Source organism: Bos mutus, chromosome 7, assembly GCF_027580195.1.
Source record: "Bos mutus isolate GX-2022 chromosome 7, NWIPB_WYAK_1.1, whole genome shotgun sequence".
Lineage (NCBI taxonomy): Eukaryota > Metazoa > Chordata > Mammalia > Artiodactyla > Bovidae > Bos > Bos mutus.
In genome coordinates, this window is record NC_091623.1 from 11,502,161 (window position 1) to 11,517,696 (window position 15,536).

At 45.0% G+C, this 15,536-nt stretch overlaps 1 protein-coding gene across 1 annotated transcript in view; it reads left to right on the top strand.

Moving 5' to 3' along the window:
• The window catches only part of TENM2 (teneurin transmembrane protein 2), a 488,845-nt gene that overhangs the window by 426,732 nt on the left and 46,577 nt on the right, over positions 1 to 15,536 (top strand). Inside the window, 2 exon segments of the mRNA XM_070373048.1 lie at positions 5,816 to 5,991; positions 7,441 to 7,676. Coding sequence (XP_070229149.1) covers positions 5,816 to 5,991; positions 7,441 to 7,676 — 412 coding nt within the window.

A 15,536-nucleotide genomic window follows, 5' to 3' on the forward strand; every position in this document is an offset into this window, starting at 1 on the left:
GGCTACCCTGGGTCTCAGTTGCAGCACTCAGGATCTCTTAGGTGCGGCACATGGGATCTAGTTTCTGGACTGGGGGTCTAATCCCGGCCCCCTGAATTGGAAGCATGGAGTCTTAGCCACTGGACCAATACTCCACTTTGAATTCATCCTGCTCTCTCCTCACCCCCTGTACTCCTGCCACTCTCTCTCCTGCCAGGGCAGAGCCTGCCTTACCAGACCTGGGGCCCAGAGGACCGGCCCTCCAGAAGGGGGGAGTCTTCCCGGGTGGTGCTAGCGGTCAAGAATGCGCCTGCCAATGCAAGAAACATAAGAGACACAGCTTGGATCCCTGGGTCAGGAAGATCCGCTGGAGGAAGAAATGGGAACCCACTCCAGTATTCTTGCCTGGGAAATCCCATGGACAGAAGAGCCTGGTGGGCTGCCGTCCATGGGGTCACAAAAAGTCAGCCATGACTGAAGCAACTTAGCCTATATATATATATAAAGTATTTATTAAAATTTTAATAAAATATATTTATATAGTATATAAAATACATTTATTATATAATATAAAATAATACTTTAGTACTTTAATATTTAATTTTAAATACTTTTAGCATTACTAAATATAAACTAAAATAAAGTAATATAAAGGGCTATTCTAGTCCTGATCAACTCCTCCCAACAAAGCAACAGAGGAAGGACGGAATATCAGCTCTGAGGGAGAGAGGGACGTTATATTCCAGGGAGCAGGGTTCAAGAGTTACTTTCTAGAATCAGCCAGCATTGCCACTCGAGGAGCCTGGAGTGGGTCCCTTTAAGGGGCTACCTTTATCCCCGATCCACTTTGAGTTGGGAAGTGCCCCGTGGAGAGCTGGGCAGGGATGAAGCCAACATGGGAATGCCCTCTGGACTGCTGTTGTGTCTGCTAAGTTCTCAGAATGGGCGCGAGTGGTCTGTTATCGCTGAAGGGCACAGGGCTACTGAAAAGGACAACCAGCTCTACACGTGCTCTCTCTCTGTCTCCTCCTTACTGCTTGTCACCATATGACATACTCTGTATTGTGAGCTTTATTTTGACCCTCTGCATCTAGTTTACACACATCACGAGGTCAAGGATTTTCATCCATTTTGTTCCTAGATGGGTCCCCGGATCCTTGAACAGTGCCTGGCACCTACGAGGAACTCAGTGAGTAGGTGCTGAATGAAGGAGTCAGATGCAGCCTCCAGCCCCACCTGAGACAAGGAAGGCAGAGCTGGTTCCACTGGGTGGCCATGAGGCCCCATTACTGGAACTCACAGCTCCTTGCCAGTGTCTCCAGGCTTCTTTGCAGAGAGACCTGAATCTTAGACATTTACTCCAGGGGTATCAAAAGCTGAATCTTCTTTGAAAGTTAAAGAAAACCTGCTTTTCTCCTGGTGGTCACTGAGATTCTGGTCTCAGCCTTAATTCTCTGTTCCCCAAAAGTAGAAGCTCCGGTTCCTACTGTTTCTCTCACAGCAATCTACACACTGTAGGTGTCCAGGTAATATAGTGGATTGGAATTAAATCATTGCCTGGGACTCGTGGAATACACTGCTCACACTGTCCCTACTTGGCAGCAAGAGTTGGAACACTGTCTGAGTTCTCCACTAAGCACCCCACATCAAACCACTTAGAACTGTTTTTTATTTTCTTATTTATTGAGGTAAAATTAATGTGTAACATTGTATTAGTTTCAGGGATGCAACATAATGATTCTGTATATGTTGTGAAATGACCACAATACATTTAATTAACATGTCACCATATAGTTACAAGAACCTCTTATGATAAGAACTTTCAGGTTCTACTCTCTTAGCAATAGCAACTTTCAAATATGTAATACGGTATTATTAATTACAGTTACCATGCTATATATTACTTCCCCATGACTTATTTTACAACCGAAAATCTGTACCTTTTGTAAGTTTATTTTATTGAAGTATAGTTGATTTACTGGAGATGGAAATGGCAACCCACTCCAGTATTCTTGCCTAGAGAATCCTGTGGACAGAGGAGCCTGGTGGGCTGCTGCCCACGGGGTCGCACAGAGTCGGACACGACTGAAGCGCCTTAGCATGCATGCACGTGTAGTTGGTTTACAATGTTTCATTAATTTCTGCTGTATAGCAAAGTGATTCAGTTAATTCTTTTTCATATTCTTTTCCATTATGCTTCATTATAGGATACTGAATATAGTTCCCTGTGCTATACAATAGGACCTTGTAATTTATCCCTAACAGTTTGCATGTGCTAATCCCAAACTCCCAATCCATCCCTCCCCAAGCCCGCCTTTCTCTTGGGAACTACGAGTGTATTCTCTCTGTATGTAAGTCTGATTCTGTTTCATGGATAAGTCCATTTGTGTCGTATTTTAGATTTCACACATGAGTGGTGCTGTGTGGCATTTGTCTCTCTCCCTCTGGCTTACTTCACTTAGTATGGTAATCTCTAGGTCCGCTGATGTTGCTGCAGATGGCGTTGGTTCGTTCTTTTCCTGGCTGGCTGAGTAGTATTCCATTGTGTGTGTGTACCACGTCTTTCTCGCTCCTCTGTCGATGGATATTGAGGCTGTCTCCATGTCTCGGTTGTTGTAAACAGTGCTGCTGGGAACACTGGGGTGCATGTTGTCCAGGTATATCCCCAGGAGTGGGATTGCAGATCATACGGCGACTCTCCTTTTAGTTTTTTGAGGAACTTCCATACTGCTTTCCATAGTGGCTGCACCAACTTATATTCCCACAACAGTGCAGGAGCTTTCCCTTTTCTCCGCATCCTCCCCAGTGTTTACTTGTGGACTTTTTGCTGGTGGTTCTTCTGACCCAAACTCCCATTGTAGGTTTTGATTTGTATGTCTCTAGCAATCAGCGAAGTTGAGCATCTGTTTATGTGCCTCTTGGCCATCTGTATGTCTTCTTTGAAGAGATGTCTTTTTAGGTCCTCTGCCCATTTTTTTGATTGAGTTGTTTGCTTTTTTGTTACTGAGTTGTGTGAGCTGTTTGTATATTTTGCTAAATAAGCCCTTCTTGGTCACATTGTTTGCAAATATTTCTCCCAGTCTGTAGGTCTGTTGTTTTGTTTATGGTTCCCTTTGCTGTGCAAAAACCTGTGAGTGTGATTAGGTCCCGTTTGTTTATTTTTTATTTCTATTGCCTTGAGAGACTGGAAATTATGTACCTTTTGACCCCCCTCATCTACCCCTCACTTCTAGCGACCACCAATCAGTTCTCTGTGTCTATACGTTTGGTTTTTCGTGGGGTTTTGTTTTTGTTTTTGAGACCTACATATAGGGGATTTGTCTCTCTGTCTGAATTATTTCACTTAACATCACGCCCTCAAAGTCCACGTGTGTTGTCACAAATGGCATGATTTCATTCTTTTTATGGCTGAATAATGTTCTGTTTATAGCATAGCTTTTTTTTTTGATTCATCTTGGAGATGGACCCCTTAATCCATATCTTGACTGTGGTACATAATGCTGCAGTGAATATGAGTGCATAAATATTTTCAAATTAGCGTGTTTGTGCTCCTCAGATTCCACCCAGAAGTGGAGCCGTTGGATCACAGGATAATTCTACTCTGTGAAAAATCCCCATACTGTTTTCTATAGTGATTGCACCAATTTACATTCTCAACAACCATGTAGGAGGTTCCCTTTCCTCCAGATCACCACCAACATGGTTTGTGTTGTTTTTTCATAAGAGCCATTCTAACTATTGTGAGGCAATATTTCAGTATGGTTTTGATTTGCAGTTCCCTAATGATTAACGATGCTGAGCATCTTCTCATGTACCTGATGGCCCATCTGTATATCCTCTCATTTGTTAGTCAAATTGTTCATGTTTTTGGCTATTGGGTTGTATAAATTCTTTCTATATTTGGATATTTTCTCTTGTCAGATTTGCAAATATTCTCTCTCACTCAGTACATTGCTGTATTTTGGGGATGGTTTGCCTTGCTGTGCAAAAGCTCTTTGGTTTGAAATAATCCCACTTGTTGGTTTGTGCTTTTATGACCTTTGCTTTTGTGTCAAGTGCAAAAAAAAAAACAAAACACCACAACACTAATGTCATGGAGCTTAGCACCTCTGTTTACTTCTAGGACTTGTGGTTTCAGGTCTTATATTCAGGTTTTCATTCCATTTGAGTCAGTTTCGTGAGTGGCAGAGGACAGTGTTTCACTCCTTCTCAGGTGACTGTCCAGCTTTCCCAACACCACTCGCTGAAGAGACTGTTCTTCCCCCACTGTATGTTCTCAGCTCCTCTGTCATAAACTGGCCGTGTATGTGTGGGTTTTGATTTGCAGTTCCCTAGTGATTTCTTGCCTGGAGAATCCCAGGGACGGGGGAGCCTGGTGGGCTGCCGTCTCTGGGGTCGCACAGAGTCGGACACGACTGAAGCGACTTAGCAGCAGCAGTGATTTCTCAAGATCACTTTGGCTATTTGGGGATCGTGGTTCTGTACAAATTTTAGGGTATTTGTTCTATTGCTATGAAGAATACTGTTAGAATTTTGACAGAGATTGCACTGAGACAGTAACTTGCTTTGGACAGCATGGATAATTTATCAATATTATTTATTCCAATCCATAAGCATATGCTATCTTTTCATTTATTTGTATATTCTTTGATTTCTTACATCAGTGTCATAACTTTCAACGTACAGGTTTTTTACCTCCTTGGTTAAATAGATTCCTAGGTATTTTTTTCTTCTTTGGTATAACTATAAATGGTTTTTAAAATTTTCTTTCTGGTACTTAGTTTATAGAAGCACAATGGATTTTATATATTTGTATCCTTCAACTTTACTGAACTTATTTCTGACAGTTTTTTTGGGTGAAGTTTTTAGGGTTTTATATACATAGATAGAATATGTTATTTACAAATAATACCTTTTTTCCTTGGCTAATTGCTCTGGATAAGACTTCCAATATTATGTTGAATAAAGTGGCATTCTTTGTCTTGTTCCTGATCTTAGAGTAAAAATGGTCAGATTTTACCACTGTGTCTGAGGTTAGCTATGGTCTGTCTTTTCATCTTGCGACATGTTCCCTCTATATCCACTTCGTTGAGGGTTTTCTTGTCAATGTTTTTCTGGATCTATTGAGATGATAATATGGTATTTCACATGGAATGATTTGCTGATGTGAACCATCTTTGCAGTCCCTAGAATAACTCCCACTTGATCAAGGTGTCTGAGCCTCTTACTGTACTGTTGAATTTGATTTGCTAATATTTTGTTGAGGATGCTTGCATTTATGTTGAGACACTGAATTGTAATTTTGTTTTCTGGCAGTGTCCATGTATATGGCTTTGGTATCAGGGTAATGCCAGCGTTATAAAATGACTTCGGTGTTATTCCTTCCTGTTTATTTTTTGGAAGAGTTTGAAAAGGACTGGTATTAATTCTTCTTTGCATATTCAGTAGAACTCACCAGGAAGCCAGCCAGGTGATCCTGGACTTCTGTTTGGTGGGAGGCTTTGATTCATGAGTCAGTCTCCTTACTCCTCATTGGTCTATTCAGATTTTCTTGTTCATTCATTAGTCCTTTACTTTGTGGAGCCCAAATTAAAGAGCATAAAGGAGCTGTTCTCACTAACTTGGGAAAGCATAATTAGTATGTTGTTAGGTAAATGGGTGGGTAGTAGAAAGCATCACCATTTCCCAGGGCAGGTGGGCGTGCTGCACCACCCGCCACCCCCCCTTCCCCCTCTCTCCTTTTCTAGCTCCATGAGTCTATCCATTGTGGGGTTCTGAGTTTTGAGGAAGTCTTCAGCCCCAGGAACTGCTTCTCATCAGTGTATCTCTTCTCCAGCTATGACCACGAGGGCCGCCTCACCAACGTGACACGCCCCACGGGGGTGGTGACCAGCCTACACCGGGAAATGGAGAAGTCCATCACTATCGACATTGAGAACTCCAACCGTGATGACGATGTCACCGTCATTACCAACCTGTCTTCGGTGGAGGCCTCCTACACAGTGGTACAAGGTAAGTCCCTCACTCATCACCATCCTACCCACACCCTCACCCTTGACGCAGCCAAGGCCAGAGGCAGGTGTGAGTTACCAAGCCTGGGAGGACTTCCTAGCACCCCTCAGCTTGCAGTTTGAGCCCATAGCAAACTAACTCTATAAGACATCCACGTTATAGAAAAGGATTTAATCAGATGCAGGAGACTGTCCTTTTCCATTCCCACTTCTCTGTCACCAGCACTCCCTACTCACCCAACAAACACAGCTACCTCCTCAAAGGTGGTTTTAGTCTCATTCTGTCTACTAAACATTTGTGTGATGAGTCCATTGTCCTCAAGTCACAGAGCCCTTTAGCAGTCTCTTGCCCAGACCGTAAAGGTCTCTGACCAGCTCGTAGTTTCTCTTGCTGTTCAACATGACGCACACTCCAGGACAAGCACGGGGCCTGGCAAGAAAAGGAATTGTGCAGATTAATTTTTCTTTTAATTAAGATAGACTGTCGGTGGGCTAGCCCGTTGTCAGAGGATAAAAGTGTCCCATGGCAGATAAATGGTGACATTTCTGGACTATTATCCCATGACAGAGCCTGTTTCTATGAGTCTATTTCTTCTCTGCCAGATGATTAATGATGTAGATTTTTGTCTTTCTGCGTGATGGCTGCAGTCGCAGGAGTGACAGGTCCCCACTTGCTTGCTACCCCCAAAAGTTAGCATCTCGGAGGCCAGCCCAGCTGGACTCTGCCCAAATAATCAGGAAGCAACTTATCCATAAGAAGAGTCTCAGAGTCACATTTCCTACCTGGAACTTTTTGATAAAGGAAAAGGTCAGAAGTCTGATGGACGAGTGTAGATTCCATTTGGGCAGATAAACACACATTATCAGCACCCACTGGCTCAGTCTCTCTCTTGCTATTTGAGGCTCCTCAGATTTGTCTCGTGTGGAGGTGGCATCATGGTAGAGTCAGCAGCAAGGAGATGAGGGGCAGGAAGGCTGCTGCTTCTTGAAGACTCTTAGACTTGATTTGCAGTGGATCTGACCCATGGTAAACCATCAGCCTCAGGTTAGATGGTAGGGGAAAGGAAACAAAATTACATCTGTTTTCATTTATTTTTTTCCATTTCAGCTAAAATATATATGTTAAAGATCAGGGATTTGATTGACATGAATTGTGTAGGCAAGATACATCTTTAAATGTACTACTATTAATAGTCTTCAGTGAGGAGAAGAAAAATATCACAGCATAATTATTTCTAGAATGCCACATATTAATAATGTTTTTCTTTCCACGGATCAGTAGCATCTCTGCTACTCACCTTAACATTGCACGTGTGCTAATTGAAGGCAGCCTTAGACTGACAGCTGCAAAGTACCATGGAAACCTACAAAAATAGGGGTTCCGTTCTCTCATGACTAGCAGCATGGATAATTTATTTCCCTCTCCCTGCCCCCACTTCCATTTCTCCAGATCAAGTGCGGAACAGCTACCAGCTCTGCAACAACGGGACCCTGCGGGTGATGTACGCCAATGGGATGGGCGTGAGCTTCCACAGTGAGCCCCACGTGCTTGCGGGCACCATCACCCCCACCATCGGGCGCTGCAATATCTCCCTGCCCATGGAGAATGGCCTCAACTCCATTGAGTGGCGCCTAAGAAAGGAACAGATTAAAGGCAAAGTTACCATCTTTGGCAGGAAGCTCCGGGTAAGTCGTCCCACCCAACTTGTCCCCACAAAGTGGCAGGGTACACCCCCTTTCCTCAGGAGCTGAGGCCCTCTCCCAAGCCTCCGTGGAAGAAACACGTGAGTCGCATCCCTCGGGGACTTAGGTCTCAGGGAGAATGGTCTGCATTTTCTAGGATGGAAAAGGTGGGGATTTACCTTCAGCTGAAAGTAGAGATTCCCTTTGGTGTTCTTTTCATACTTGCCATTTTCTCTGTCACCTTTCACTGTTTGGCCAACTTAACAAATGAGCTGGTGCCTATGCCCTACTGTGTGCTTTGCTAAATAAGTTTTATAACACACTCTCTAGGCGCAAGGAGTTGACAGTCTGGTAGAACAGATGAACTCAGGATAATCCAGTGGGTTGAGCGAGAAGCTGGAGGAGCATCCCGGGTTTGGTGGGATCACAGAGGAGGAGCTCTTATCCACCCTGCAGGCATCAGGGAAGGCTTCCTAAGAGGAAGTAACAAGCAAGCTGCAGCAAGAAGTTTTAACCAACTCTAGCTTCCGCAGACTAGGTAACTCACCACAAGTTACAGCTTTTAAAACCAATATATAACATTCATGGAGGACTTTTATGATGCAAACACGACATTAAATGCTTTGCTTATATTATCTTACTTTCCAATGGAGGTAGGTATTATTTCCATTTTTCAGATGAGAAAACATGGGCTCTGGGGAGCTAAGTAACCAATTCCAGGGTACAATGGTTTGAAAATGCCAAGGACAGAACTCAGCCCCAGTTCTCTCTTTCTGTCTCACGTGCTAGGATTCTTAGCCAATAGGCTTCACAACTCCTGATTCCATCAGCAGTCATCCAGATAGCCTGGGTCCTGCTCTGGTCATTTACATGGCGTGAAGAGGGACGGGTTCTTACCTTCATGCTCACTGGGAACCTCTTTGGGATCTCAGTCTTTGTCAAATTCAACACCTATTTACTGAACACCTAACGAGGAGCCAGGCACTGTGGACACACTGGAGCTATACCGCACAAGATCCCTGCCCTCATACAGCTTACAGCCAGCAGGTGAGGCAGCAGACAGTAAACCAACTAACAGATAAAACATCATTGTAGATCGAGATACTCACAAGGAAGATGGTAAACAATGTGATGCTGCAGGGCTTCACAAATGCTTTGGAATTCCTGAGCTCAGAAGGCTCACCCACAAAAAAACCTGGGTCATAACTGCTACTGTGTTATTGGCTTGAAATCCAGCCAGCCCAGGTGACTCCTGCAGAACCAGGCCACTCCATGTTAAGATTCTACCTTTGTTTAGTTGGAGTTTAATTCTCCACATTAGGTTATCAGCAGTCGCCCATGTTTTTCTTCCTCTGCTGGTATCTGTAGAGTTGCAAGCTGCAGTATCTTCCTAAAGACAAAAATGAAATGAGATTAGTAACTAAATCCTTAATGACTGGATTTCAGGGCTGTATAATTGATTTTTGATACACTGCACTGTAGAAGTTGATTAGGAGTAGTAATCATGCCTTTTCTCTGGTAAGTCAGTGATGCATTTTGACTGAGTTTTTGAAATAAAGATAAATGCAGCCCTCAAATAAAATGGCCATAATCCCAACTCCGAATATTAAAAGTCGTAATAATGGTACTCGTGGTAATTAGCAGAAGTTAGGCACGCAAGTCTTATAACTGAATTTCTGCCAGGGTTAGATTTGCTGGCATCATGTTTATGCAAATCGAAACACAGCTTTATCTATCAACACCTCAACATTTAATTGTCTGGTGTTAGTTCCTGTAACAATAATCACATATCCATTTAGCTCTCTTAAATGAAAATCACTATGAGATTATAACAGGTTGAGTGGACTGAAAATGTAATTTGAAAATGAGGGAGAAAGCCTGGAATTTATTTGCATCTCATTTATTTTAATTCAATTCATAAATTGTTTAGTGAATGAAATAAAAGCAACTCCTGGAAATTGCTGGGGAGCCGTTGGGAGAAGGTAGAGGAGGAAGGTGGAGTGGCAAGTGCGAGTCACGTGATGTTGTGAGCTGTCAACGAGGCCAGGATGTCAAGAAGGGGGAACGCCACTGTATCAGTCGGGGGAGGATGAGCTATGATCGGTTAACAAATGGGCACAGATAAGCCCTGAAAGTGGGGGCTTAATGAACATGGCTAGATGTGGCAGGCATCACTGCCATTCCCCCTGGTGAGAACACAGTGGGGTGACTTCAACTTAACTGCAAGGAAGCCTAGGAAATGGTGTCTTTATACAAGCCTAAGAAGAAAATGAAAGGAGATTTGGTGACCACATAGCAGGGTCCCTGCCCTCCAGCTCAGGGCTGAGAGATGCTTCACAGAAGAGTTGGAATCAGTTCTACAGAGCAGGAGGAATTAGCCAGGCAAAGATTATCAGCAAGGGGTGATCAAAGCGTCGCTTGTGAAAAGGCAAAGAGGTTTCTGCCCCCACCCCCCCTCAAAAAAGGAATGGCATTTCAGAAAACTAACTCAGTGTGGCTGGAGAGAAAGGTCTGTGTTGTTATACTGTGAGACAGGGTGAGTTGGTCAGGGTTAGGATGGGAAGGGAATGAAGGGCATATTTTGCTAGGGTGGGGGTGCTGCTGCTCCAGGGTTTGGTTGGCAGAGTGACGTGTTGGGATTTGTCGTGTTAGAAAGACCTCTCAGGCTTCCTTGGGTACAGAGGAAGATAAATCAGATGGGGGCAGGATAGGAGGAGGGGGTAATTCGAACAAGAAACAAAATCCCTAGCAGAGAAGACAGAGGGAGACCTGAGCGCTACTTAGCACACACAGTTAATGGGATTTGGCAGCAAGCAGGGTGGCTATATCAGGCTCACCTTTAAGGGGCCGTTTGCGTGATCAGGTAGACTGGGAAGCCAAGGAGTCCTCCAGACTTCAAGGACTAGCCTGCCAGGCTCTGTTGTGGGACAGAGGCTGGGGCCTGAACCCTGAGACAGAGATGTGCGATTCCGGCAGCCCCAGCCCTGCCTCTTGGAGAGGGAAGAAACTGAATGAACTGTCACGTGCTACCACCGAACCAGCACCATTCCATCGTTGCTCCCCACCCCCGTGGATCTGTTTGCATTGACGCAAACAGCCTGACCTTTCCCAGGGGCTGGCCCACTCCTGAGAGTCTGGCCAGTTGAGCAGTGAGGGCCAAAGGCTCTGAGCATCCCTGGAGTTCAGAACCCCCAGAATGGTCCCCAGTGAAAGTCTAACCCACCTAGGTACCTGCTGCTTCCAGCTTTCCAGCCAAGGGCATCTCTCAGGGGAGGGATGCACCAGCAGCCCTTACCTAAAGGTTGAAGTTACAATGGTGGCTGGATGGACCATGGCCATTCCCTTCCACCAAAAGCTTTATGGCTTTTTTCCTTGGGCCAAATCTCGAGCAGTTGTTGCTGCCTAGACTCAAAGTGGAGAAGACTTTTCCTTCTGCCTCCCAAGGATTGCTCCAGGAATCTCTTTTGAAAACTTCCTCCTGCCTCCAGCCCTCACCACCCATCACTCTTCCCTGTTTCCTCTGACCTTCTCACAAAGCTATTACATCAGGGTACCTTGTAAGCTCTATGGGCATGAGGACCATCTCACGGCTATATCCCTGATGACATGTGATGGGCATGTAGGCAGTGGGTGATGAAGATACGATGACCACGCCCCCTTAAAAGGCTCCTCCGTGGAATGTGCATAGTCCATAAATGCGTCTGTCAGGAATCTTTCCACTGCAAGAAATAGGACATGTACTCAAATGAGCTGTTAAAAAGGGCATGCGTTGTGCGTGGCCTTGCTTCTCCCCACCAGTGACTTCACCAGCTCAAACGATATCATCACGTTGACATCTTTCTCCCGGACCCCTTCCATCTCTTATCAGTGTTTCCCTTGATACTTAGGCTCATTTACCCCTACCTTCAACTGGTGATCTCTTCACACTGGGGAGGTCAGGCAGGCTTGGCTAAAGATGACTCCAGGCTGCTATTAGCTCAGCTTAGTGACCCAGAGGGACGAGAAAGGGATCTGTTACAGAATTAAAAACCAAAATCCCTTTGAAGCCCTCTGAAGGGCCTGCCACAGCTGGAAGGGCAGTCACAGCCCTGGGCCAGTCCCACTGCTCCGGGAGGGGGCGGGGGGTCTGTACACGGCTGGGTCACGTGTACCACATGACGGATGGCTCAGGAAAAACTTCTAGATGGGGAAACCTCAAAGAAAGGGGGCGCTGCTCCCAAAGAAGGAAGACATGGTTACATCACACTCACACACCCCCTGTCTAGTCTTCCTCGTCCATCCTTCCAAAGCCTAATCATAAAACACACTTCTGGTCCCGAGGACTTGTTCATGCTTTAATGCCTCTCCCCTCCAGCAAGACTTCTTTCTATACTTTTGGAAGAGAGAACTGAAACCAACTCCTCCTGTTACGATTTAAAACTTCTGCTCTTTGCTAAGACAGGCTTACTGCATGATTCTCTCTGATAAGGAAGGCATATAACCACCCTCTAGGATATCTCCTCCTGATTATGATTTACACAGAGATTGCAAAAGCACGAAACAGCTACATGTGTAGGTAGCAGAACAAAAGGAAAATTGCTGCCAAGATAATCTTCCATCATGATATTGGTATTAGTGTTATTAGTATTCCCAGAAGGAGTGGGAGTTAGTAATTTTGTTTTGGTTTCTGTATAATTAGTATGACATTGCAATTACACGTTGGCTTGTGTTACTTTTACTTTTGTGGCAAATGACAGTGACACGGGAACAAGGTGGGAGGCAGATGTGCATGTGTGCCTGTGAACACACACACGTGAACTCAGTTCCGCGTGGGTCCCACTCTGGTAGGTCTGCTCACCTACAGTGTCATCACAAAAGCCTGAGCTTTATCCGCCCTTCCTGCCCCAGTGCATTCACTTTGCACCAACCCATGTTTTCTCCCCCCACCACCCCAAGCACCTATTATGTTCCTGGCACTGTATTAGGCACTGAGGATATATTAGTGAACAGACAAGACACTCAGTTCTGAGCAGAGCTTGTACAGACAGAACTTGCTACAAACATTACATTAGCTTAAATAATATATAATTAGAAGGATAAGCCTCTGCAAATATATTCAATAATATATCCCCAAACAAGCATTACTTTTGGATTACTTGCTATTTTGATTGGTGTGCTAGAAAAGTAAAAATACCCTCATGGAGCTTATACTGTAGCAAGGGGAAAACAGACAGTAATCAAATTAACTACAAATAATGTAAAGAAATGGTGATGGGTGCTGTGAGAGAACATGGTTGAGATAACAGGGCATATCTGATTGAGGTTAAGGCCACACAAAGAAAATGGCATTTGGGGTAAGAAATGAATGGAGAGTAGGAATTTTCCAGTAATGGAATGGGAAGAAAGCCTTCTGGGTTAAGCTACCAGCACATCCAAAGACCCTGAGGCAGAAAAGACTGTTGCTTGTTATCTGAGCAGAAGATGAGGCAGAAGGGCTAGAGCAAATTAGCTGGGGGTGGTGAGGTCAAGGGATTGGGACCTTATTGTGCTGGTAAGGATCTTGGAAGGGCTTCCCAGGTGACTCAGTGGTAAGGAATCCACCTGCCAAGCAGGAGACGCGGGTTTGATCCTAGAGTCGGAAAGGTCCCCTGGAGGAGGAAATGGCAACCCGCTTCAGTATTCTTGACTGGGAAATCCCATGGACAGAGGAGCCTGGTGGACTACAGTCTATGGGCGTCACAAAAGAGTTGGACATGACTTAGTGACTATAGAAATATAGAAGTCCCCACGAGACGTACCCACTGTTGAATGCAAAGGAGCATTCATCCATAGGCTGCACCGTCTTCCTTTCTTCTTAGAGGCTAAAGAGACGTACAGCATACTTGACATCCAGAAGTTCAGGTTGAAGGATGACAAGTACAAGCCCCATTCAGGTCATCTAGGCTGAACCTCCACATCAGACACCTCTCCTCTCTGCCACATGCCTCCCCAGGGACCACCTGCCTCCACCAGGATACCCGAAGCATCAGAAGTGAAGTTCTCTGACACCTGCGCGGGGCCCCTGCTAACCACCCAAGCTCTCACTTCCTGACCACCCCATCTGGAATATTCTCCCTAACCCACCTCCTGCCCTCACCTGTTGAACTCTCATACTTTGGGACCCCGACCCCACCCCCGAGGCAGCACTTTCTCTGGGCTGCTGTCCTTGTCGGCTCAGTTCTGAGTCTGTGTCCCTTCTCCATTCCATATACGCTCACAACCACACAAGTGTTCCACTGGTGGTTTGTGTGTCTTTATCCTCCTCTGACCTGTAAGTTCACAAGGGCAGGGGCCCTAACTGTTCTGCTCTATTTTAAGTATTGATCACATCAACAAGCATACATAGTAGGTGCTCAGGAAATGCTCAATGAATGGATGTGATTTTAAATTGACATCCTGAAAATCCACCCCCTCCCATCTGTGTTCATTCCGGGACTCGAGGGTTCCTCCCAGAATGACTATCACTGTTTAGAATGAAGACAGCCTTTCAGATATTTGGAGGTCACAAGTGTCCTGCTCACATTTTCTTGTCTCAGTTTTTCACATTAGAGCCTTAGATCTAACATGCTTATACCCAATCTAATTCAGTCCCCTTACTCACAAATGCTTGTCGAGCACCAAGCACTTTCCAAAAAATAGAGACCCTGAGAAACTTAAGCTAAAGCCTCTACCCACCAGAAGTTCACAGGCCATGACAGGTAAGGAAACCACGGCATGACCAGGGAAGGGTCTACTTTATAATGACAAAAACGATCCGTATCAACAATGCAGCTCAGATCCGGGTCTCTTCCACCTTTCCACCTCACCGCCATCCAAAATAGCACATCATCACCAAATCATGTTTGCTTGGGGAATACATTATTTAACGTGTTTGCAGAGGCTTAACCTTCTAATTATGCATTATTTAAGCTAATATTAAATTGATAGCAAGTTGTTCTGTCTGCTCCAGCCCTGATCCCAACATAGCACAGAGTCATGTTGTATGGGAGCTGGGGAGAGCTGCTTTTTAAATCCTAGAGGACTGACCCAGAAAGGAAATGAAGATGTCATCCAGGCCAGGCTTCTCCTCTGGGTGGGTGAACAGCTCAACTCTCCAAGCGGGGAGTTCTGCTTTTCAACGCTGCCAGACAAGGAGACTCTCTCCCCCTCCTCCCTCACGAATCTTTTCAGGGTTTCCCAGACTTAAAGCAGAAGAGGCAAGGGTTCTGCTCTAAGTCTAACTGAGGTCTCTCCTCCTGTGCTTCAGTGCCACTTCCGGGAGGGGACCCAGCTCAGTGTTAATTTCTTCTTTGCAGTTTCTCGATTCACCGGCTCCCCACGCTGCCCCTCAAGCTAAGTTAGAGTCATCCGTTATGGGCCCAGCAGGGCCATTTTGACGACAGCGTTTCCTTTTCTCGGGGTTTTTTACGAGCCTCCTTGTGACAGGCGTGTGCTTGGTGAGATCAAAACATTCTGGAGGGAGATTCCACATGGGGAAACTACCTCCCAAAGTCTGCCCTCTGCAAAAATAACAGCCACGCTAAGTAGCTGAGTTTTATTAACTGGGGAAGCCAGGCTGAGGAAAATGCCCGATAATTAAAAATAATGGCTTCCTTGGAAACACAAAATTGTATTAATTTAAAAATTGGTTTCTCAATCACTGAATACCTACCGAGCTGGCTGGGAAGGGAATTGTGCTGATTCTGGCAGTGAAAATAATTCAAAATAACTTTTATGTTCTCCAGGAAGCCTCAAGGTTAATTTAAATATTGTTAGATGGGTAATTTAATTCGGAATAAGAGAGCGGTGTGGCTAAGTGAAAACTCCCGCACACTCTGAAGATGAGGCGGGGCAGGTGCCCACGAT